Source organism: Musca domestica, unplaced genomic scaffold (genome assembly GCF_030504385.1).
Source record: "Musca domestica strain aabys unplaced genomic scaffold, Musca_domestica.polishedcontigs.V.1.1 12, whole genome shotgun sequence".
Classification (NCBI taxonomy): Eukaryota; Metazoa; Arthropoda; class Insecta; order Diptera; family Muscidae; genus Musca; species Musca domestica.
Window position 1 is genome coordinate 3,649,619 of NW_026712155.1, and position 25,981 is coordinate 3,675,599.

General features: G+C 34.8%; 1 protein-coding gene across 1 annotated transcript; it reads left to right on the top strand.

The window, feature by feature from the left end:
* Window positions 1-1,146: 1,146 nt before the first annotated feature.
* LOC101897154 (esterase B1) lies at window positions 1,147-25,621 on the top strand. Its single transcript, XM_011292256.3, has 5 exons — window positions 1,147-1,939; window positions 21,371-21,686; window positions 21,828-21,978; window positions 23,811-24,544; window positions 24,632-25,621. Exons 1-5 carry the CDS (start codon window positions 1,893-1,895, stop codon window positions 25,349-25,351), a joined length of 1,968 nt encoding a protein of 655 aa, XP_011290558.1. The 5' UTR covers window positions 1,147-1,892; the 3' UTR covers window positions 25,352-25,621.
* The last annotated feature ends 360 nt before the right edge of the window (window positions 25,622-25,981 follow it).

Consider the following 25,981-nt stretch of genomic DNA (forward strand, 5'->3'; position numbering starts at 1 on the left):
AGCAAACATGGGTATTTCATTTCAAAGTATTAGGGCAAACGAGAACATTTTCACATATTCAGGAGCAAATTTAGATATTTTCATTTCCAAGTTTCAGAATATTTTTATATGAAATTTTCAGTAGCAAACGTAAAGTTTCTCATACGAAATTTTGAGAATGGATTTTTTTTGTATTAAATTTTAAAGAATCTTATCTCTTATTAATTAACTATAGTACAAATATTGAATGGCAGCCATAAACTCTTAAAAAAGCTTTTAAAATGAGTCAAGTATAATTTTATTGCAAAATAAATATTATGAACTCTATTCTACAATTTTCAACACTACTGTCATAATCACTAAAATATATATTTCAAACACTTTATAAATGATTTACCAGAATGCTGGTGTGTGTGTGTGTGTGTATGATGAACGAGAGAGAAAAAAATACTGAAAATAGCTTTAAGCCGCATAAGAGTTCATTTTGCTATGAGGATGTTGAGGACGACACACCGCCTTTTTTGTTGTCCTAGTCGTTGTAGCTGTCGAAGTCGTCGTTGTCGTGGTGGTTTTTGTTATTATTAAAAAGTGTTTTTTTTTTTTTTCAGCTACCGTAATACAACAACAACAATAGCAACAACGGCAACAACAAAATCAAACATAAATGCATGTGTAGGGATGTATCTGCGAGTATTTATATAAAATGCCATGTATGAATTTCCCATCTATAATATGCCACTTTCATGCATGTTCAACATAAACAACAACAAAAATAACAATGAGGCAACCACACGTTCACAAATATACACACACCCACAGATGAGAGTGTTTGGCGAGTGGGGTTTGTGTATTCCTTTATAAAGTTAAATAAAAAGCAACAGCAATCTCTCTTCTACTCCCCACCAGTCCACGACCATTGGCAACACAAACAATAACAATGATTCTCGGTTCTCGGCTAAAGCAACAACAGCAAAGTCGTCTAGTTCTGTCGTAGACCAGAACACTGTGCTTGCTCGAGGGTTGTGTGCCCGTGTGTGCTAGTGTATGTGTGTGAGTATTTCTGTCTCTGTTGACTTAAACTGCACAGGGGGAGTGTGTTTGCGAGTGTAGAACTCATTCATTCTGTTGCTGTTGCTGCTGGTCAGTGTGCTACACATTGCAAACGTTGCTCACTTCAGTTTAGTTGGCGAGCAACCCTTGTGCAAAAACGTTCGTTTTAGTCCACATTTAAAGAAAATACCCAAGTGGAACAGAAGTACACAAAATACAACAACAACAATAAGAAACACTTGAATCTTTCTCTCTTACGTTTATGGTTTTGCTCCAAGAAACAAATGAACCAATTTAAAGTGTCTTGTTTGTGGAAAACATCTTCTCCGGTCTGTGATGTTTGACTGGCGACTTTGAACGACCCGAAAGAAGGGAACAAAACAAAGTGAAGAAATCGCAAAAGAAAAGGCAAAGCAAAAAGAATAAGACAAAAACGATTTTGTCTAATTTGTGTTCTTGAAATCTGTGTGCGTAGACCTGAAGTCTTCTGGGAATGTTTATTTGTCTATTTGGTGTTAAGTGAAGTTGTTTTTTTTTTTTTAAGAACAAATACGAATTTCGGGAACAACCGAAAAACGAGGATAAACGTTAACAAGTACTAAAGCAATTTTTGTTAAATATTTTCCTTTCACTTTATATGCTCATGCTATGAATGCATTGCTAAAGTGAATTGACTCTAAAAAGTGGAAGAACATAGCACAGCAAAGAATTCATCGATTCTTGTCATTCTTTTGAACACTCGACTGACCGGTCGGTCACACTGAGCGTATGATTGTTGTTGGAATTTCAATGAAATCGCTTTAATTGAAGAAGAACTGATTTTTTTTTTTTCAAAATAACGGAAACAGAAATAAGTGGCTAAGATGTCATTCGATATACCTTTGGCTGATCAAATGCGAATTGCCGTCAAGTGAGTATTGAACTGAATCTACTTCTTGTTTAGAAAATAATGAGTATATTTTAATTTTAAGTTTTAATAAATAAAACAAGATTTAACTAGTCTATGGTGATTAGAATTTTCGCGTCTGTATGTTATACTTGTTATGCTGTTTCTGATGTTGATTGTTGATAGATCTCCCACTAGGAAAAAAATTAGGCGAAATAAACAAACGACCTTTGAATATTCTGATAATGAAATTGATATTTTCTAAAATGGAATCTTTTCACTAATACATTGAATAAATACAAGGATATAACCAGATTGTAGCAGATTTAAGAAAATAGAAAATCATGTATTTGGTCCTTCTGGAGAGAAATACCAACAACTAAGTATTCAGCCAATCTTCAATCTTTAGCAAATCCGAATATATTAAGGCGAAAGATTAAAGAAGCGAAAATCCTAAAATTGCCGACTACTGGTATATTCATCCTATTCCGAACTAACAAGAAGTGGGGTACTCACCAAATTAAATTAGACAATCTGTTGTATCTTGGATTGTTAGTTGATCATGACGATCGCTTTATATTGGATATATGGTTTTTTCACTATTTTATTAGCATGTGAAAGAGTTTCAAGAAGAATTATACCGGTATAACGATTATAAGTTCTGGATGGAATCATAAATCCCTATCCCATGTTAAGGGCTAGATGTACCTATAAAGTCCCTTGATTTTTGGGGATATTCTCCGCAGGTGTTATTTCTTAAACCATTGTTTTACCAGCCTTAACCCGTGGTAAACATCGTCATATTTCTCCACAAATAAATATAAAACAACAAAATTATGTTATTAAACCTAACTATTTTACAACTACAAAAATCTATAAAAAAAATATTTAATGTTTTGTCCGGAAGTCTCTGAAATATCAAAGAATATTTTCAATGAACCTTGAAAATATTTATCTGATATTATTTATCATTGCGTCCTTGGTTTTGAAAAAACAAATATTTAGAACTTTTATGCAGGAAGACAAGGTTAGCAATATTTTTGCAATCCTAAAAATGTGATTCTGGAAGACCTTGTAAAATTATTTTTAATATTAATAATATTGGAAAAAAATTCCCAAATTCTGAGGTAGAAAATTAAAAATATACCCATGAAAGTCTTGAAATCCATGGTTCTAAACTTTATGTTCCTTAAAACAAATTATGTATCCACTATTCCTTAAAAAAGATAACAAAAAATCCAGCATTTCTTTTAAAAATCCACAATTCCTGAACATGAACTCCTTGAAAAATGAAAGCCTTTGAAAAAATAATATCCACCATTTTAGAGCAGGAATGGCTTGAATAAAATGTGGATGATCTTGAATGAAAATTAAAAAAAAAACATGATTACTTTGCAGGAAATTTTCGAAAAATTCCACGGGTCCTCAGAAAATGTCCCTGATATACAGGGACTGCAACAAAGTCAAACGCCATAATTTTTACATTTTTTTTTAAATATTATTGAATAAAAGCAAAAAATGTCGGAAATAGCTTCAAATTTTAGAATAAGTTTAGATTTGTTTGAATTGGCGGCTCACACCATCACCATGGCCGGCGCTTGAGTTTTGGTGTCCAACAGAAGGTGCTCATTTTTCAATATTTGCCGAATGGAATATTGCGATATGTTCAGCTCACGAGCCATTTTTCGGCCACTGCGACGCTGGTTTCGATCAAGTCGCTTCTTTACTTTTCGAACCATTTCAGCTTATGTTGCTGTTTTCTTCCGTTCACTTCCTTGACATCGGGCTACGCTACCAGGTTCACGGTAACGAGCGATGGTACGAGACACCAGAGATTTATTCACATTTAAATGCTGGAGTGCCCTAACTATAGCCACTTGTGGTTTTCCAGCCAAATATAAAGAAATCACACTATCACGCTTGAAGTTCATCACGAATATTTTTTTCTCTAAAATACTCACCAAAATGCTTTTGTACGCTTGTAAACAATATAATGAGCTGTCACTGGAATAATTTTTACAGCTGTCGGACAAGTGGATTGGGAATGACAGCAGTCTGAAGTTGGTTGCAGTTTTTTCATCTCACCTGTTATACTATGGCGAGTGACTAAAAAATCGAGTGTCTTTAAATTAAATCATTTATATTATAATAGAGAAAATAAAGAGTTAAGAGTGTCCATTTGAGAATCAAACATTTAAGATATTGCGAAAATTCTATGTCGGAATGATGGTCCCAATTATTCGAAGCCTTCTATATTTTACTAACACACAAAACTCAAAAAAAGTTTTTTTTTATTTTTTGGTTTTCTTTTCGTGTAAATTTTATGGGTCGGGTCTGTTAGGCAATTGTTCCCAACAATTATATATAGTGAGTTGATAATTTATTGAGATTTTTATAATAGTTTTCATATTCATCGTGAATTTGAAGGATATTAAATGTGATCGATGTTGATTCTCACCTTCATTTTTTTCATTATTTTTTTACAATTAGTTCAAAGCCAAAGCCAATGCCTTCTATGGCTGTGTATACACTTCGATGCAATTAACAAAAATACTCTCATTTTATATGCTTAAAGCATATAAATTATTATTTTAATTATTAAAAATTTAATAAAAAATCTGAATGGCGACCACCTCGATTTCACAATAAAATTATATTAAACTAGCTGGCCCGGTCCGCGTTGCCGGCCCGTAGTTTTTTCTATTATGAATATTTGTCAAAGCATAATTATTCAATGATATGAATGTTATAAATGTTCACGTACTCGTCGATTAGTTTTTAATTTTTAGTCAAATGAGCAGTAATTTGGAATTTACTGTACTTTGTACAACTCATAATTGAGGGCTATGATTTAAGAATAGGCAAAGTTTATTACTTTTTTAAACCCATTAGAACCACAGATTGTGCATAAGAATCCTCATAAGTCCCCCTAACCATGTCGGTCTGTTTGTCCGCCAAAAGGTGGACTTGATGGGGTACTATTACATAGAGAAAATTCTAATATTTATAGATATGTTGAAATTTTTGTGTAAGATTTTCACCCTCAAAAACACATTTTTAGCTAAATCCTTTAAAATATGGTAAAAAGCGAAACATCGACCTACATTGAAAACTTTCTTCACCCCTTATAATCCAAGATGACAAATAGAGACCAAATCGAAAATATAGCAGAACAACATAGCATGACCTCATAATTGAGGTCAGACTGATTTCAGAATAGTCAAATATAATTACTATTTTACACCCATTACAGTAATATGGGAACAAATTTTATTTGTCATTTAAATTGTAAATTGGAGACCCCATAAAGTCCATATTTTTCATCATAGTATAATTCAATGACGATTTAACAAATATTCGGTCCCGTGCTACTTTCTTACATTTGTAATTTGTTCATGTTTTCACAATTTATTTCATATAGATGTATATCCCAAATCTACGTTCCCAACCAATATTCTCTTAAGGGTTACAAATTCAATAGAATACAAATTTTTCTTTTCTGACCACACATTAGATGTGAAAATGGACTTGGGGATACTCCAATGTGGGGACTTTACATGAATAAACTTATATGTGGCAATTATCTGTACGATGGTTCTTTACCCCAGGGTAGCATAAATACAATTTTTTAGTGGTCAAGACCAATATGGGCCCTACTCCGAAAATCTTATGCGAAGAGGTTCTCTACCCCCTTAGAAACAAAGATGCCAAATAAGGGCCAAAAATAGAAGAAAGTGGCGAAGACTAAAAAATGGCTTAAATCATACGATGGTTATTTATGATCGATATCATGACCTGCAAAAGCGATTTAAGGTATCTTAAATGTTCAGGAAGAATTTTTGGAAGAATAGAAATCCTATTCTTACTAAAAGTCCCATTCGCTCTACTATTTTGCACCCTTTATATTTGGTATTTTACTGATTGTACTCCCAAAAATTTTTGCATTTTGAGCTCTCATTGGACGGATTATTGTCACATGAAAGAAGTAGGGCCACGCTTTGAAATAAGCTCCATTAGTCTTTTTCGGTCATTTTTGTTTGTTTAAATGTTTGCGCATCTTCCAGCTGAAGCACGATGTAGGCCCTGGAGTTGAAAGGTAGATGTCAGTTACCATCGTATTTCGCACTTATTTCATTTTTTTGTTGAAAAATTGTATATAGTGAAAAATTATTCATTATTTTGTTCACAAAAAATTCACTGAATTCAATATGGTAATACAAATTGAAAAAAAAAATTGACAAAAGAAGAATAACAATTTGAAAAAATCTTCAACTTGTTCGCTGATTTTTTACAGCAAATGTTTAAAGATCCTTACAAAGTTTGTCACTGGAATGTACTATTATTTTTTCGATTTTTTCCCGATTTGAGAATTTTTGCAATGAGAACTCTTTTTCGTGATTTTTTAGCGATTTTGAAAAAGTAATTTTCTTTGAACTTTGGTGTGACCGCATTAAATTATTTCGATATCATCTATTCCGTTTCGCCACCGCATAATTCGGTACTACACTTCCATGTAACCCGCCATCAATTTCAGTTCTCAAGATATCAAGTCAATTAAATAAATTGGTATTAGTATTCGAATTCAAAAATAAAATATAAAAAACACTACAAATGTACATTAGAAAAAAAGTAAGTCAAAATGGAAAAAAATCATGCAAAATAAAACATTACTATTGTACATTTCAAAAGTCAAAATGAAAATCTTAACATATAACATTTTTACGCGATTTTTTTGGATATTATCCTTTTCGGATAAGAGACAACTCAGAATTTGTATGAATCATTAAAATCAGTTCAGCGGTTCTTAAGTTATAAGCGTAGTAACTAACACAACTTTCATTTATATATATAGATAGTATCACTTACAAAAAATATAAATTTTAGCACATAAAATATACATTGAAGTAGCAACAATTTATGTTAACCATAACTCAAGTAATCTGAATGTCGGCTACTCTGAGAATAGTTTGTGATTTGATGTAAATGGAGGCCTGTGCCATATGATGTCAATGTGAACTTTGTCTTAAAAAATAAATTGTAATTTTGAAAAAAAATGCTTGCCTTCAGTCAAATTGTTGTGGCGATAATATTGTATCAATTTGACGCAATGTTTCTGGATTGAACTTTGAGCTTTCTTTATAAGAAGCGTTTTGTATTCCCACACATTTCGCCAGCTATTCAGATTCCTTTTGGTTTTTGGCGATAAGAAATAACTTTGTAGTTGTTTTTGTTTTTTCTTGTTCTTGTTTATTATGCATGTCAGACAAATGATTTGTTTAATGGTGAACCGGATTTTAAAATATTGCCCAGTGCATAATAAAATTTTATTATTTTTAATTGCAGCGATAGAAGGAATTCAAAAAGAAAAGAAATATTAATATACGGATTTGTTGTGTGACTAATGGAGGTCACAAAGGAGCAAAAGTGTCGTACTTAATTCTTTGTTTTAACATTTTAATTGCACACAATGCAAATATTTTATTATGCACAATTTTGCAAATTTCATATCAAAGTTTCCGCTTCCATTCAAAACGTAAATAATTTGTTGAAGTAAACAAATTATTGTAGAAGCGAGGTGTATGCAGATTAATTGTTTTGTAATTATGTGGCGTATTAAATTTTACGAGGCGTTCAAGAACAAATGTTGAGTCTTCATAAATGTTATTACTTGTTATTTTTATTGTCTGCGCCGGCAAATGGAAGTTTGGAAAATAAGATTGTAGTAACTCATTTAAAACTTTTAAACATTTCAAAGTTTGTCAAATACTTACATAAAACAGGTAAGCAAAGGCGGTGGTGTGGGGTCCACCATGTGACACCCTACAACACTACAATATGTTCGAAGTCCCCTTATGCCGAAATCCATTTTGAAAGATTTCGTTTTTAAAATAATGTCAAAGAGCCCTGTCCAGATGTTACCTTTAGGATTTTGACCTGGAGAATTTGGCCAATATTTACGCACTCTGCCGTGTTGTTAGGCATTCAAAACTATTTCACACGAAAGTTGTGGACAGACGGACATACATACCTAGATCGGCTCAGCTCGCTGAGGTAGGAAGATCCAGATATACGTTCCTATGTCGGAAACATTATTTCGTGGTGTTGCATAATTTTTGGCCCAATCAAACTTATAATACCTCTAACATATAGTGTTGTGGGATATAACACGTAAAAACAGGTAGTTCGGCCGGGCGTACTTTAAATTCCCTCCACCAAATGCAACGAATTTAGAAATTTTCAAAAAAAAAAAAAATTCTCTTTTAAAAATGCTGTTCAAATCTTCAAAATACCGAATGTAGTCGTTATGAAGGGATCCATACGAAGACGTGGACGTGCATAGGCCACTTTTGTCATAGGCTATTACAATATTCAAATACGAAACCTACAAAAATACCTGTGAATAATGTAGCTGAAATCACCAAAATATCGCATATAACGTGGACCGTGGACGATAAAGTGGACCTGCAAAGACAATTTTCTCTCATAGACTGTAATACCCTCTAGGAACTTCAATGTTTCGAGATATGAAACAATTCTGCTGTATACTGTCGCTAAAATCATCTAAATACGGAATGTAGGGAGGTACCGATATATGGGGGCTATACGAAGATCTCGACCTGGATATACAATTTTCTGTCACAGCCTTTGGTACCTTTTAGGGGTTTCAAATACCAAATTTGAAACAAAATACCGAAAATAAGGGGGTACCACTTTATGGGGGCTATACCAAGACGTGGACCTGCACAGACAATTTTCTCTCTTGGGATGTAGTATCCATTACGAACTTCAAATACGAAATTTGAATCAATTCTGGTGAATATTGTATTTAAAATCGTCAAAATACCGAATATAGGGAGGTACTGATATATGGGGGCTATACGAGAACGTAGACCAGCATAGACAATTTTCTGTCATAGGCTCTAGTACCCATTAGGAACTTTAAATACGAGATATGAAAATACGAGATATGTTACTAAAATCATCAAAAAAAATACGGAATATGGGGACGTACCGATATATGGTGGCTATACGAAAACGTGGGCCTGCGAGTGTGGTTCCCATTACGAACTCCAAATACGATAGTTGAAACAATTCCGATGAATAATGTCCCGAAAATCATCAAAATACCCAATATCGGGGGGTATCGTTTTATGGGGGCTATACGAAATCGTGGACTTATTTAGACAATTCTCTTCCAAGGGGTTAAAGTGCTTAGAAAGAACTTCTTGTGTAGATTTTAGACAATTCCATTGAAGGATGTAGCTAAGAATCAAAATAGCGAATATAGGGAGGGACCGTTATATGGGGAATATGCCATATCGTTTTTACTACCTTTTTTCAAATTAGACGATACTCTTGCAGGAGGTAAAATTCTCAGAAGGAGCTCCTTTTGTGGATTTCAGACAATTTCGTTGCAAAATTTGGCTACAACCATCTAAGTATCGAATATCGGGATTACCGTTGTTTGGCGGTTGTATAATATCGTGGACCGATATAGCCCTACGTAATTGACCTGCAAATAAAGGAATAATATATGCATAAGTTTAGCTTCCTACCTTTATTCGTTTTGACTCCAGCGTAATTACAACAGACGGTCAAACGGACGGACGGACGGACAGGGCTAAATCGACTTAGAATTTTATGCTGATCAAGAATTTTTATACTTGGTTAGGTCTAAAATGATTATTTCGATGAATTACAAATGGAATGGCAAACTCAATATACCCTCCATACTATGTATGGTGGAGGGTATACCAAGAAACATACAAGTAATCATATGTAGTTTAAAATAGAGGGGTTTCTTTAAGAGCACCTCATCTCATGGCATTTCCATCCTAGTATTCGTATTGAGCCAATTTCGAAATATGCCTTATAAATTTGCTCTTGTATCCAAGGCACTCATTTATTAAATTATATCAATATTTAATTTAAGCAATACCATTTTTTTGTTCTTTAGCTAAGCATTTTGCACAATTTTCATCAATTAACATATTTCATAATTTATTTTCGCCAATTTATTCATAAAATTGCATTTAAACTACGTTATCAGCAGCCAGACAAATCCGTGACGATTATTATTATAATTTTTTTTTCAGAATTTATTCCAAAGTTCAGAATATGTAATTTACGATAAGCACGATGCAGCTGTAATTTTAAATTCACAAATGAAGTGATTACAAATGTTCTCAGGTTATTTATTTAACGAAAACAAAAAAACACACACACACGCGTACATTATTGTCAATTCAAAAATTCCATTTGTCTGCTACCTGATTAACATACAGACATGCATACAGACATACGTGTATTCGAACGTCAAGACATGTCTCATTGCTTTAATTTTAATAGTTAAGCAGCTCTAATTTTGCTGAATTGTCTTCTCTTTATGTTAATTTAAAAAAAAATTAAACGTCATTTTAGTCTGGGTTTATTGGCACAGATTTGAAATAAATTTAATGGAATTCAGTGGGATTTATTCAATGGATGTGAAGACAAATATGGAAACCGTATCAAACTTTTTATGTCCTCAATCTCTGGGTAATAGTAGAATCCTTTAAAATATCGAAGTGAATGTATCAATCAAATAAGTCAAAATAAAGTCAGGGTACAATAAATTTAAGCTCTCGGAACGAAAACAAAATATTACGTGATATAAAAATTCTCAAATAATCCGAAGACAACGATTATATATCTCAATCTAGTATCAAACAATTCTTTCAAATATTTTCCAGCAATAAAATTATTTAACATGTTCCAATCAAATATAAAATATACTTAAAGTTTGCTTCGAACATGTTGTCTTTTCCGTCGTCGTTTTTTTCTTTTATTATTTAAACGTATTGGTAATAAAAACATTTTTTTATGGCTAGACTAAAACCTGTAGCATTTTTAATGACATGAACTATTCCACCATTGAACTGAAAAATTCCAAAGTGTGAATTTGCTATAAATTATTTGCTATCTTCTATTACCAAAGAAAAAAAAAACACTTGCTATTGTTATGATTTGCTAGATTTAGTATTTTGCGATTATGTATTTCCCCAATAATTGATAGAGTTATAAAAAACAAACAACAAGTTTAAAATCGATGGGTCCGACTGATAAGGCGAACATGAAATAATGAAAATAATAAAGAAATAGATCAGTTAACAGAAAAAAACCAAGAAAGAATAGTTCCTTAGAAAATTTTGTTATATTCGAAATTTCTCGAAACCTATAATCTTGTGTAGAGCAGTAGACTGCTTTCAGAATTTACGAATATGAACCTATATTAAATCACAACTCCACTGTATGTATCATTTAATAGGCTAACAAGTACGAAATAACGGTTTAAGGCGCCTTGGACGAACCCCGTTTTAGTACCTAGCTGCCTATCTCTCTTATTGACTACAACTCCAGTAATGGGTATCCCAGTTTGCCAAACCAATAGATATCTTACAACTTAGTTGGATTTCGAAGAAGCAGAGTATCGGTCCTCTTTTTCTGTTACATGGAATGATTAAATTTTAGAAATGAACTGAAATGAACATCTAATATAAAGTGCTATTATACAGGATGAGATAAAAAAAATATAATTTTTACTTATTTTTAAATTTCATTAAATGAAAATAAAAAATAACGGAAATAGCATCAAATTTTAGGATAAGTTTAGATTTGTTCGAATTGGTCACCTTTGGCACGAACTATGGCCTTCAAACGGCCAATGAAACCGTCACACACTGCCCGAATGTTGCTCTGCGGTATTTTGGCCCATTCCCGACGAAGCGCCTTCTTGAAGCAATCGACACTTTGATATTTTTTAGTGCCAACCTTGCTTTCCAAAATACTCCAGACACAGTAGTCCAACGGATTGGTATCCGGAGATTGTGGTAGCCATTGTGCACTGGAAATGAAGCGAGGAACTTGATTTTGTAAAAATTTTTGGGTGTCACGTGCTGAGTCCTGTTGGAATGTCCAAGGTTTGCGGCCAAAATGTTTGCGTGCCCAAGGCTTTAATATACCCTCCAAAATATATTCGCGATAATATTTGGCATTTATTCATGTCACGGTCGATTAATACGGACATAACCATGGCCGACGCTTGAGTTCTGGTGGCCAAAGGAAGGTGCACATTTTCAGCTGACCTCTTTGGCAAGTAAACACGATCGTTTTGTTTGTTTACAAACTGCTGGACAACGAATGTTTTCTCATTGGAGAAAACCAAATTCGGCAGTTCACCACTTTCGGCCAAGCGAAGCAACTTTTTTTCTCTTTTGAGGCTATTTTCTTTCTGTTGCGGTGTAAGTTCTTGCACTATTTGGAATTTTAATGGCTTTACCCACAGCTCATTTTTCAATATTTGCCGAGTGGGATATTGCGATATGTTCAGCTCACAAGCCATTTTTCGGCCTCTGCGATGCGGGTTTCGATCAAGTCGCTGCTTAACTTTTCGCATTATTTCTGTTGATGTTTCTGTTTTCTTACGTCCACTTCTTTGACGTGGGGCTACTCTACCAGTACCACGGTAACGAGCATTGGTACGAGACACAAAATATTTATTCACATTTAAATGCTGGAGTGCTCTGACGATAGCCTCTTGTGGTTTTCCAGCCAAATACAAAGAAATCACACTATCATGCTTGAATTCCATCACGAATAACTTTTTTCTGGGAAATTCTCACCAAAATGCTTTTGCACGCTTGTAGACAATATAATGAGCTGTCACTGGAATAATTTTAGCAGCTGTTGGACTAGTGGCTTAAAGAAGGCAGCAGTCTGAAATTGGCTTCAGTTTTTACATCTCACCCTGTATAATCATATTGTTTGGGAGCGGAACTTTCTCCCGAGCAGGATTGCTCAAAGAGTGGAAGTTTTTACGGAGTCTACTCTTCACCTGCTCCTTTTGTGCGGGAGTACTCCCGAGTCACGCCTTTTGGAAAAATTATAGTGGGAGCAGAATCGCTCATAAACAAGAGTGTTTGCTCTAAGTGTAGAATTGGAAAAAATATTTTTTTGTGACTTGTGTGTAAGAGCAAATGGGTTTTATGTTGCTGTGTACTGTAGACGAGCGTGGTTAGAGGAGTGGAATCTGCTCGATTTTGAGCGAATTTCGCTCCCACTCAAAAGCGAGGGAAGTGTGCCCACTCATATTCAAGCGACATCGAAAGATTGGGTTTGCTCGATTTTTTCTCTGCTTCCAGCAGTGCTCCCGCTCGAATTCTAATTAGTTTCAATTTTTGTACATATTTGAGGGAGTTTCTCAGAGGTCTGCTTTAAATACTCTCAATTTCAGATTATCGTTGAGCAAATGATATTCCGGAACCGTAAGTTTTTCCGAAACCAAAAAGATAAAATTGAAAGAGTAAATTGGGTTAGGACCTTTAAAATCTAGAATTAAAATATCAAATTACAATCGTACCCGAGTGGAAAGCCTCTAGGAATTTAAAATACCCGAAAATTTGCTGAGTGCTTTAGCTTATGTCGAAAGCATGAAATATATTGAACATTTCGTACTGGTGCTAAGTTTTCATCAGGTCTGATAAATATCAAACACGAATTAATTAAACCTAGAAGTTTAAAGATACAAAAATTATTTAACATTGTTTAGTTACATATTTTAATTTCTTAGTTACAAACTCATATTTCTGCAATATCTTAAACTTAAATGTCACCTCATATTTTTAAAATTTAAGCATATTTTCAAATTTTGTAATATGTACACCTTACATTTTAATTAGTAATCCAAAATCCCACAAAACGGCAAATGAGACGAAAATATTTGTTGCTTTTAATTACAGCTATTGGATTACATTTCAAACCTATCTATCCGGGCAATGATATAACGAAATTTGGGGAATCAATTAGCGTTCGTTTTGCATAAACATTAACTTCACGCCTGATTTAATTAATGGTATTACCGTTACCATTACCATGTCGTTCGTTCGTTCTTTCGGCTGAAGAAACTTCAAGGCTATAGCTCTTCCTTGTTTTCTCAAAATCCGTCTGTCTTTCTGTCTGTCGTTGTCAGGTAATAGTTGTTTACTTCGTATGTATGTATGTGTATTTCAGATGATGATTTTATTACAGATAAGTGCCTGGCAAAGTTTTGGCGTCAAAACCTAATTAAATTTCTAAGCAAATGGCAACGGTGAATAGAAACAAAGTTTCAGTTCTAGTTCAAGGAAATCAAATAAAATTTACAAAGGATTTCATGCGAAACACTGAGGATAATAAAGCAAAGAGAGGCGGTCCCCTTTTTGGAATTCGCATTCAATGGAAATTTAACAAATGACAAAGAGTTGTTTAAAAAAGCTGGGGTAACGATATGATTCAATTGAAAAGCAATGGTTTGGAAAAGGGAAAATGTATGATATTGAATTGTAATTAGTTTGAGTTCAAATTAATTATTGGAAATATTTATTTGGTTTCCAGGTAAAGTTCGTTAACAAATTAACGAGGAATTTAACGCACCTTTATGGTGGTAATTAGCTTGTTTGGAGTTTCTCTTTGAAAGTCCTTTGATATAATTTTTATTTTTTTAAGACTCAAGTCAGATATGGGATTTGTGAACTTGAAGGAAATCGAAAGCTAATTTCACTTTTTAGGAGAGTAAATATAATTATTTATAATGTTTACAATTTTGGGGGGATATCCGAAAAGGAATGAAAATGGATTTGTAGAGATATACTTAATTTTCACTACAGAAATATTTCTTCCAATTAATTTCAAATCTGTGAAGCCCCCACCAAATTACTTAAAAATCCACGTTAGTCCGGCTGTGTCTCAATGGATACGGAACCCGTGTATTCGGTCTTTTCTTCATAAAATACCAGAAGTTCGTCTTTACATACAAAATAAGAAGGTCTTCTTCCAATAGGAAAATAGAAGATCTTATTGAAGACCACAAGGTCATTTCAAAGAAAGCCACAAAATATCTTAATAGAAGACTAAAAAGTATTCTCATAAAATACCAAAAAGTTTTCTTATAGAGGACCTCAAAAGCCTTCTTATAGAAGACCTCAAAAGTCTACTTATAGAAGATCTCAAAGTGTTCTAATAGAAGATATCAATTTTTTTGTAAAAGACTGTACAACCTTCTTATAGAAGATCTCAAAGTTTTTTTCATGGAACACCTCAAAATCTTCATAGAGAAGTCTCCTTATAGAAAACTTTAAAGTCTGCTTATAGAAGTCCTCGAAGCCTTCTTATAGTAGACCTCAAAGACTTCGTAGAGAATACCTTACGTTTTCTTAGAGAAGACCTCAAAGTCTTCTTATGGAAGATCTCAAAGTTTTATCGAGGAAGATCTCAAGTTCCTCTTAAAGAAGATCTCAGAGTCTTCTTATACAAGACCACAAGTGATTCTTAAAGAAGACTTCAAAGTCTTCTAAAACAAGACCTTAAATCTTCCTTTCGAAGATCTCAAAGTCTTCATAGAGAAGACATCACAGTTTTCTCTAAATGAACTGAATGTCTGCTTAGAGAAGACCTCAAAGTCTTCTTAGAGAATGCCTCAAAGTCTTCTCAGAGAAGACCTCAAAGTCTTCTTAGAGAAGACCTCAAGTCTTCTTAGAGAAGACCTCAAGTCTTCTTAGATATGACCTCAAGTCTTCTTAGAGAAGACCTCTAAGTATTCTTAGAATATACCTCGAGGTCTTCTAAGAAAAGACTTCGATGTTTTCTTAGAGAAGACCATAAAGTCTTCTTAGAGAAGACCTTAAAGTCTTCTTAAAGAAGACCTTAAAGTCTTCTTAGAGAAGACCTCAAAGTCTTCCTAAAGAAGACCTTAAAGTCTTCTTATAGAAGACCTGGAAACCTTCTTATGGAAGACCGAAAAATCTTCTTAAGGAAGACCTTAGAGTCTTTTTAAGGATGATCGTAGAGTTTTCTCATAAAAGACCTCAATGTCGTTTTGGCGAAGACCTCAATGTCCTCTTAGAGAAGACCTCAAGTTCTTGTAGGAGACCTCAAAGTCTTCTTATAGAAGGCCTCAAGGTCTTTTTTTACCTTTCATATTTACATTTTGCCTTCCCTTCTTCTTCATAAATGTTTCCCCGCCCCATTTCGAATGAAATTATATTTCAAGTAACTCTCACATTGACATCTTTCTTAATTTACAATTAACTAACTGTACTTTTATTTATCGCTTAACAATTCGCTTCATATTCCATCCTCAAATCACACAATGGTACATGGAAGCTGTCAATGATCGCACTAAGTACATATCAATTGCCTGCTTTGTAAAGACATTTGTAATGATAAACTCATAAACAAGTCGGCATAGTTATGTACCCTCACACACACATATACATACAGATATGCGTATGCGTAATTATGTAAATCTACATGTCAAGACATTTGGACTTGTTAAGCGTCATTCTGACTGATAGGCAGTCAGACAGACAGCCAACCAGCCATGTTAGCTGGCAAAACAATTGACTGACATTAGAGATATAGAGAGCCGAAGAGGCATAGGCAGAGTGAGCGAGCTTCGATTATTAAGTACGGCACAGTAGCGACGACGACGAACATCATCATCAAACCGGATTTCATAATGTCATTTATAAAATTAGTATTCCATTTGCTCTGATAAGCTTGGAAAAGTCACTTAATACGATTTAAATTAAAATACAATAGAATAGAAGTTGTATGCATTGAATAACATACAAGTACGCGCGCACACACACACACACACACATGTAGAATAATGTTGTTATGTGTGTCGGTTTGTGTATGTGTATGCTACAAGATACAAATGTACAAAGAATCTCATTAGAATCAACATCTTCAGTAATTTACAATTGATGTATGGAGACAGTGGGACCTCCACAATTAAAGGCAAATATTTTAAACAGCCAAGCCAACTGAGAATTCTTAGATATGGATTCGGGTTTGTTTTAAGCAGAGCAAAGGTTTGCTCGTTTTCACTCGGAAGTGAAACTTGCTCACGAGAGTAAGTGTTCGAAGAGTGGGAGTTTTATATTTTTTGTGGATTGGTGAGTGCGGAGTAGAAGCCGGTGGATTGTAAATTTTTATTGGCACATGTTAGTGACAATTATTTTCAACTAAAAGGGTGCTTGATAAGAGTAAAGTCTGATCGTTTTTGGTCGAATTTTGTTTCCACTCTAAAACGAGCAAAACATGCTCGCCCTTATTTGAGCGAAGAGATAAATTTTTCGTTTTATTATACCCTCCACCTTAGAAAGGAGGTTATAATAACTTTGTCATTCCGTTTTTTACATCCATAAATATTCGTCGTAGACCCCATAAAGTATATATATTCATGATCAGCATAAAATTCTAAGTCGATTTAACGATGAACTTCCGTCAGTTGAAATCACGATACAGCCCACATTATTTGACGTAGGGCTCAAAAATTTGGCAGAACAATTTGCATTATGTCTTGGATGGCTGGTATTGAAAATAAGATATATCGGTCTACGTTTTGGTATAGCCGCCATATAACGGTACCTATTGAAAATCGGTTTTTCGATGATTTTGCGACATTATTCACCGGAATTGTTTCAAATTTGGTATTTGAAATTTGTAACGGATACTACAGCCTGTGCCAGAAAATTGCCAGTGCAGGTTCACGTCTTCGTATAGTCCTCATATAACAGCACCTCCCGATATTCGGTATTTCGATGATTTTAGCGACATTATTCACCGGAATTGTTTCAAATTTGGTATTTGAAGTTCGTAACGGATACCACAGCCTGTGTCAGAAAATTATCAGTGCAGTTCCACGTCTTCGTATAGTCCTCATATAACAGCACCTCCCGATATTCGGTATTTCGATGATTTTAGCGACATTATTCACTGGAATTGTTTTAAATTTGGTATTTGAAGTTCGTGAAGGCATAGCCGAACTTATAGCTTTTTTACTTGTTTTCCCTACTACCAGAAGTGCTCCAACCGAAATTTAAGCAAGTTTTTTGTATGTCTGGTTTTAATACAAATCAAAATACTTCATAAAGTATGCACAATGTTTACCCAGGACTCCAAATAACTATAAAATCCATGCGGGATTGACAAATATTTTTTGACAAATAAAGAAATAATCATTCTTGTCCACTTCCCATACCTTTATAAATTCAAAGATTTTATAACAAGTTCCCACTTTAAAATTATTGCTCTACATGTTTTTGCATATATTTAAACATACAAATAGTCACTGATTACGAACAATGAACGAACGAATGAATGAATTGCCCTGGCCATATATCGCCTGTATGAATGAATGAATTAATGCGAAGAGAGACAAGAGTAGTCAAAAGCAAATAAGACGACAATTTTTATTTACTTTTCGGTGAATGTTGTTTTTTTTTGCCAGGCTCATCTCTATATAAAGTGTACCATAAATTCCACACTTCGGGTTTCGGATTTTCAATCATCGAAGGAATGACAAACAGATACTGACACTTGAAGTGTGGATTTCATTACAAATCCCATTGATATGGATGGAAATGATATTATTGCTTCTTTTTTCTTTGTTGCTGATGTTGTTGTTATTTCCTTAAATGTCTGTATTATTCTAACCTTCAGATTTAAAATGAGAACGGGGACTAATTTGCGAAATAATTGACTCTTTATTCAAAGGCACACGTCACAGCTGGGCAAAGAGTTCAGTTTTCAATGGATGGGAGAACGTTTTGTTAATCTATTAAGGAAATTTTAACTGTTTATGATGGCGATTTAAGGCTATGGTGGGTCATGATTTTTATATATTAGACATATAGATACTATATGTTACTGACAAAAGAAATTTTATTGTAAAGTGGGCATGTCAAACGAAGCTAACTTTATCAAAGACGTAAAATGGTAAAGATTGGACAAAATACATTATGGAGAAATAATGTGAAAAAATATAAGGGCGTTGCTCATAACAGCGACGTGTTAGCATAAAACACAAGTGAGATGAAAAAAAAAACTGCAACCAACTGCAGACTGCTGTCTTTTCTAAGCCACTCGTCCAACAGCTGTTAAAACTATCCCAGTGACAGTTCATTATATTGTTTACAAGCGTACAAATACATTTTGGTGGGAATTTTCCAGAAAAAAAGTTATTTGTGATGGAATTCATGGGTGGTAGTGCGATTTCTTTACATTTGGCTATCGTTAGAGCACTTCAGAATTTAAATGTAAATAAATCTTTTGTGTCACATACTATCGCTCATTACCTAGATACTGGTAGCGTAGCCCGACGTCAAGGAAGTGGACAAAGAAAATGATCGTGTTTACTTGCCAAAGAGGCCAGCTGAAAATGTGCACCTTCAGTTGCCCACCAGAATTCAAGCGCTGGCCATGATGATGGTGTGGACCGCCATAACAGCCGATGGTCGCTCTCCGCTAGTATTAATCGACCGTGGTATTAAAGCCTTCAAACATTTTGGCCGCAGACCTTGAACATTCCAACAGGACACAGCACCATCGCTCCCAGCACGCACAAAATGAGGTTCATCGCTTCATTTCCAGCGCACAATGGCCACCAAAATCATCATCAATCCCGACTATTGTGTCCGTATTATTTTGGAAAGCAAGGTTGGCACTAAAAAATACCAAAGTGTCGATCACCTCAAGCAAGCGCTTCACCGGAAATGGGCCAAAATACCGTGGGCAGCGTGTGACGGTTTCGTTGTCCGTTTGAAGGCCATAATTCGTGCCAAAGGTGACCAATTCGAACAAAACTAAACTTATTCAGACTTTTTTTTTTTGCTTTCATTTAATAAAATTTAAGAAAAACATGTAAAAATTATGGCGTTTTACTTTGTTGCGATATAGAGCCATAGTTACTTTTGAGGATCTTCATAGAATCACTTTCTGAGTCGATCACGCATGTCAGTCCGTCCATATATGATTGTGAACAAAATGCAGTCCGGATTTATTATCTGATTGAGATGAAATTTATGATAATCGGATCAAATTTAGATATAGCTTCCATATATGTTCAACCGATTTCAGGTTGATTGTGCACCAAATATCAGTCCAAATGACCTGAATTTTGGCACATCCAACCGAATTCAGTTTAGAAGCAAATACATCAAATTTGGTTCAGGTATAGCTATAGCTCCCATATATAGGTTTCATCCGATTTTTTGTTTAAGTCCCCCACATTCGTAATATGTACAACACAAAAATGTTGGTGTTTGGTATCAGATACAGCCCAGAAATACCTCTGCTTAGTTGTATCAAATGCGACCGAATTCAGTCTAGAAGAAAGTACATCAAATGTGGCGAAAACTGGTTCAGATAGAAGCTATAGCTCCTTTAACTCCTCACGTTCGTAATATGCATTCGACAACAATGATATTTGGTACCAGATATCTTAGAGTGCTCGGAAATGCATCCGATTTCAGGTTTATTGTGCACATATTGGCTAATATCAGCACAAATGGACCGAATTTGGACTCTTCCGACGGATTTCGGCCTAAAAGCAAGTGCTTCAAATTTTGGTTCTGATATAGCTATAGTTCAGATATATATATTTTTTATTAAGTAGACCAGGTAGTAGACATCCTTCGCTTTGTAAAGAAATTTTAAAACTTTTTGAAGAAGATCGTCAAAAAAATCTAGAAAATCCACAATTTTTGGCCTTAAGAAATTAAACACTTTCATCCAGCCATATGGCTGCCAAGATGTGCCTCATTCGATCCCTTTGGACCAAATCCGTTTGATTGAAGTACAATTTTGGTTCTTATTCCCTCATTTTGATCTTAAGCCTATACATCAACGGTGACCTTCATATCGTTCACTTAATACATGTATGGCTTTAAATCTTAATTTCAGAATCCAACTTTCACTTGTTAGTTAATATGTCTTGTTTATGATGTGTAATTTAAGTACCATTTTAGTTGATATTAAAAAATCAGGCGTATCTCGCCCTTTACCCCTGTCTTCGCTTTATACAGAATTTAGTGCCTCTTAAAACTTCAAGTTTCCATTTAGTTTGAGTTTCCAAAAGTGGTATCATACTTAGTTTCTTCATACGTACCGTGATCCACAATAGCAATTTAGGAATTCAAGCTATTCATAAAAAACCATGGAACGGTATTAAGCCAGAATTTCCACAAACATAGCAGTTTATCACACCTATGTAACAATTCTTTCTGGATGTCCATTTGTCAGTCAGTTATTCACTAAGCACTTTTATGTATGCCAAGAATTTTTGTCAGCCTTACTTGATTTCAAAGAATTGGGTGACATATTTTTGAAATATTTTCAAATATTATTTTTTAATTTTCCAAATTTCAGCAAAATATTATATTTATCTTCATCCTATTAATGCATCTGAAGTGTTTCCTCTTAAAGGCCAAACTTTTCAAATACTAGCTTCCTCAAATAAAGAAAAAACAATAAACAATCAAAACAAATAAAAGCTATTGTATTTCTATTCCTCGTTCTATATTCGTGAATCTACAACTGATGGTCCGAATATTTGTTTATTTTTATTTTGTTTTCTTCAATGTTTCATTGCAGTTACGTCAAGTTCAAAACAAAACAGACACGTTTGCGTTCGGATGAAAAAGTTATTGCCCAAACCACATTTGGCAAAGTGAAAGGCGTCAAATGGCGTTCCGTTTATGGCGGCAGCGAGTACATCAGCTTCGAGGGCATACCGTTTGCCAAGCCACCCGTGGGAGAGTTGCGTTTCAGAGCACCTGTCGAACCGGAACCATGGTCGGGTGTTAAACGCTGCACTCACGTGCGTTCTAAACCGTGCCAATACAACATCATCATCAAGCAATGCCAAGGTCAAGAAGACTGTTTGTATTTGAATGTCTATACCAAACAGGTGAGTGAGTGAGTGAGAGTGGGAAATTTGTTTGATGTTGGTGTTTGAAGGGGGTGTTTCGAAATGTTTGCTGTTTATTTATGTTTGTTTACTTTTTTCTCTCCTTCTCCCTTTCTCATTTTTCACTTTATCCAATGACAGCTAAATCCCACCAAACCCATGCCGGTAATGGTCTGGATATATGGCGGCGGTTTTCAAATGGGTGAAGCTTCCCGAGATCTTTACAGTCCCGACTATCTAATGATGGAAAATGTTGTACTGGTCACGATTGCCTATCGCCTGGGACCGTTGGGTAAGTGATTTGTATATAAAATTAAATAAAATAAAATGTATTTTTATTGTTGCTGCTGCTTTCGTTTGTTGTTTATCCGAAAGTGTGTGTGTGCGAGAGTGTTTGGTATTTGTTTTATGAGGCTATCAGAACAGCAAAACAAAAACAAAAATATTGTTTGGTTTATCAATTGCAATGGCTAGGTGTTAAGTGATATTTGTATTGAAGAGCAATGCTAAAACTCAGCCATCTCTGAGGTCATTTATAACATGCCAATAGTTTCTATTGAACATGAAATGTTGAGATAGATAATATCGATTGTTGAAAAGCTGCAAGTAAATATCAATATATAATCAATAACCAAGATATCAATTAATACTATTTTGATTTGAGAAATTTTCAATTTTGATGAATGTGGGCTTTTTATTTGCACATGACTGGTTGTTATATAAAGATATTTCCTTATTTTATTTTGGACTATTAATATTGAAATTATAATTCTGAATAATATAATGAAATTATTTAAAAATTTAGGTACTTGAATTGCAAAAGATATGATTTTGATTCAATTAAGCAAACTTGCAGAAACTAATAGCAGAGTAATTTATGTGAATTATTTGAAAAAAAAATCGTTCAAATAACGAACTGAGTTAGAATAGAGAATCTTCAATACTGGCAATTTTTTTTTTTTATATTGTATGATTGAAATTTGTACTTATGTGTACCAAATAATATTAAATTTCGTACAAGTTGGAATTGTAAAGAACTGAAATTTTGAAATTTGGAATAAGATTTCTATGGATTGTATGATTGAGCTATCAAGGTATATTTGGAAATTTGTAGAGTAGGATTGAGTTACGTAGGAAGTTTCGTACTTATATGTTCTACGTTCCCCATAATACTTCCCTATATTGATGATTTTAGCTACATTATTCACCGATTTTTTTTAGTTTCGCATTTGACCTTAATATGACGGCTACATTTGGTATTTTTAAGATTTTAACAGAATTTTTAGCGGATTTTATTTATTTTTTGAAAATTTGCAAACTCGTTCCATATTGTGGAGGGTATTCAAAGTTCGACCCGGCCGATATTGCAGCTTTTTCACTTGTTTAGTTTCAACATTGCCATAGCTCCCATACATATTGTTCATCCGATTTGTTATTTTTGTCCTCCGCAGCCCTAATATACACTCTGTAACAACAATATTTGGGGAAATATATCAAATACAGCTCAGAAATACATTTGCTAAATTTTATCGAGATCGGTTCAGATTTGGATATAGCTCCCATACATAACTTCGTCCGATTTACATTTTATTGTGCATCAAACGTCTAATATTTGACCAAATTGGATGAAATTTGGCACTTACGACCGAATTGAGTCTAGACGCTATTATGTCAAATTTGGTCGGTTCAGATATAGATATAGCTCCCATATATATTGTTCATCCGATTTGTTGTATTTGTTACCCACAGCCGTAATATGCACTCCGTAACAACGATATTCAGGGAAATATATCAAAGGTTTAAGGATATTTTTAGATTTCCTGACCAAAAATCCTAGATTTTTCCGGGATTTTTATTCAGAACTTGTGGATTTTGAAAAAATATGTATTTAATGACTCCCTGGCAAAAATGTTGATTCTGATTTTAGAAAAACTTTTCAGTTCCCAGACATGATAAAAATACTATTTGGTAGAACTGGGGTTCAATAATGGGCATTATATGTTTATCAAAACTAGAAAGTTGAATAAAATTTTCGCAGGATATTTAATTTTAATTTTTTTCCATTTTTCAAATTCAATATCACCTAATTATTTCCATTTTGCACTTTTATCCATCTTTTTACAGGCTTCCTTTGTCTAAACGACGAAAACTGCGATGTACCCGGTAATGCTGGCTTGAAAGATCAAATTCTGGCTCTCAAATGGGTTAAAAATAATTGTCATTTCTTTGGCGGTGATCCCAACAATATCACCATCTTTGGCGAAAGCGCCGGTGGGGCATCGGCTCATTATCTCATGCTGACGGAACAGACCAAGGGGCTATTTCACAAAGCGGTGGTAATGTCTGGCAGTGCAATTGCGCCATGGGCCAACATACCCCATTTAGATTGGGCCTATCGTCTGGCCAAAGCCACCGGCTACAAGGGTGAGAATAATGACAAAGCCGTGTTGACGCATCTGCAGCACGTAAAGCCAAGGACAATGCTTAAGGTCTGTGATCGATTGCTGACGATGGATGAACGCATGCATAGACGTTTGAATTTCGGTTTTGGACCCTGTGTGGAGCCATACAAAACGGACCACACGGTTATACCGACGGAACCGTTGGAAATGCTTCGCAGCAATTGGGGCAATAGCATTCCATTGCTCATTGGCGGCAATTCATTTGAAGGTCTTTTAATGTTCCCCGAAGCCAGAAAATATCCTGAGCTGCTGAATAATTTGGGAGACGGCGAGTGTCTGCCACCACTCGATGCCAATTTGAGTCCAGAGAAACGTTTGGAATATGGTCGCATGCTGAAGCAATTGTATTTCGGGGATAAGGAACCCTCCTGGGATACCATTCTGCAGTACAGTGATGTAAGTAAACATCTTGCTTCTTTTAAGGGGTGGCTCTGCCATGCTAACTATTTGTGTTTTTCATTCTATCCTCGTCTCTGCGAACAGCTCTTCTCCTATAAATACTTCTGGCACGGCATACATCGCACCCTGTTGGCACGTCGACAATATGCCACGGCCCCCACCTATCTGTATCGTTTCGATTTCGACTCGAAACATTTCAATTTCATGCGCATCATCACGTGTGGCCGTAAGGTACGTGGCACCTGCCACGCCGATGATTTATCGTATCTCTTCTACAATGCGGGCGCCAAAAAACTCAAATGTCGCACCGCCGAGTACACCACCATACGACGAATGGTGGCAATATTGGCGAAATTTGCCGAATGTGGTGACCCCAATATACCGCTGACGGAAACGGCCATCAACTGGACCACACTCAACGATGACGTTGCCAGTGACAGTGGTAGTGGCAGTCCCACCAATGGTGTGTCCAGCGAGAGTGACAGCAGCCAACGACATGAACCACCGGCCAGTGATGTCGTCAACACAACGGCCATTGACGAGAATGAGGGTACACGTTGTGTCAATAATGAGGACAGTACAAATGTTCTTGAGATCCAGCAGCAACAACACGATGACCTGGCACACACACTTCCAACCCACTGGCCAACCATAACGGAGTCGTGTAACACCAGTGACGGGGACAACAGTCCAACATTCAAATGTTTGAATATTTCCGATGAGCTGGAAGTGATTGATTTGCCCGAAGGTGAAAAATTGAAAATCTGGGATAGCATGTACGAGGATAAGTCGCTATTGTATTAGACCGGATGGGTAGATGGATGGATGGTTAGAGTGATACCAGATACATTTACACAAGCATAGCCATAGAATTGTTATTATTAAGTGTTTGTTATTGGAGAGTGTGTGTAGAAGTCGATTTTTGGAATTGACAAGGACCAAAAGGTACTCTCATTTGAATTTATCTGCCAGAGGCATTGTATATATCCGTTTTGATTTTTTTCTTATTTTTATTTAAAATTTATTTTGAAGCAAACATGATTCCCTGCAAATAGCTTTATCAAAAAAATAAAAGATTCCTATTTATCCTATATATTTTTCGTATCGAATATTGTTATCTGTGAAAATCCTTTCATGAATTATATTTTTCAAATTACCTGTTGATATTTAATTTTTGTTAAATTCCTAGTGTAGTATTTGTAAAAGCGATAGTAAAAAGATATATAAGAAATTTAAATTGTTTTGTCTTTATTTTGGAAAATACAGGGCTGGGATTTAATAGGGATTATAGAAAATCTATATTTGTAACAGAGTTGGTTAAGTGAAGGCTACTTCATCAACTCACAGATGAAACGGCGGAAGCTATAACTATGAGATTTTTGGTGATGGTCATCCTTAGGACGGATGTGAGAGAAAATTCGGGTGTTTTAGAAA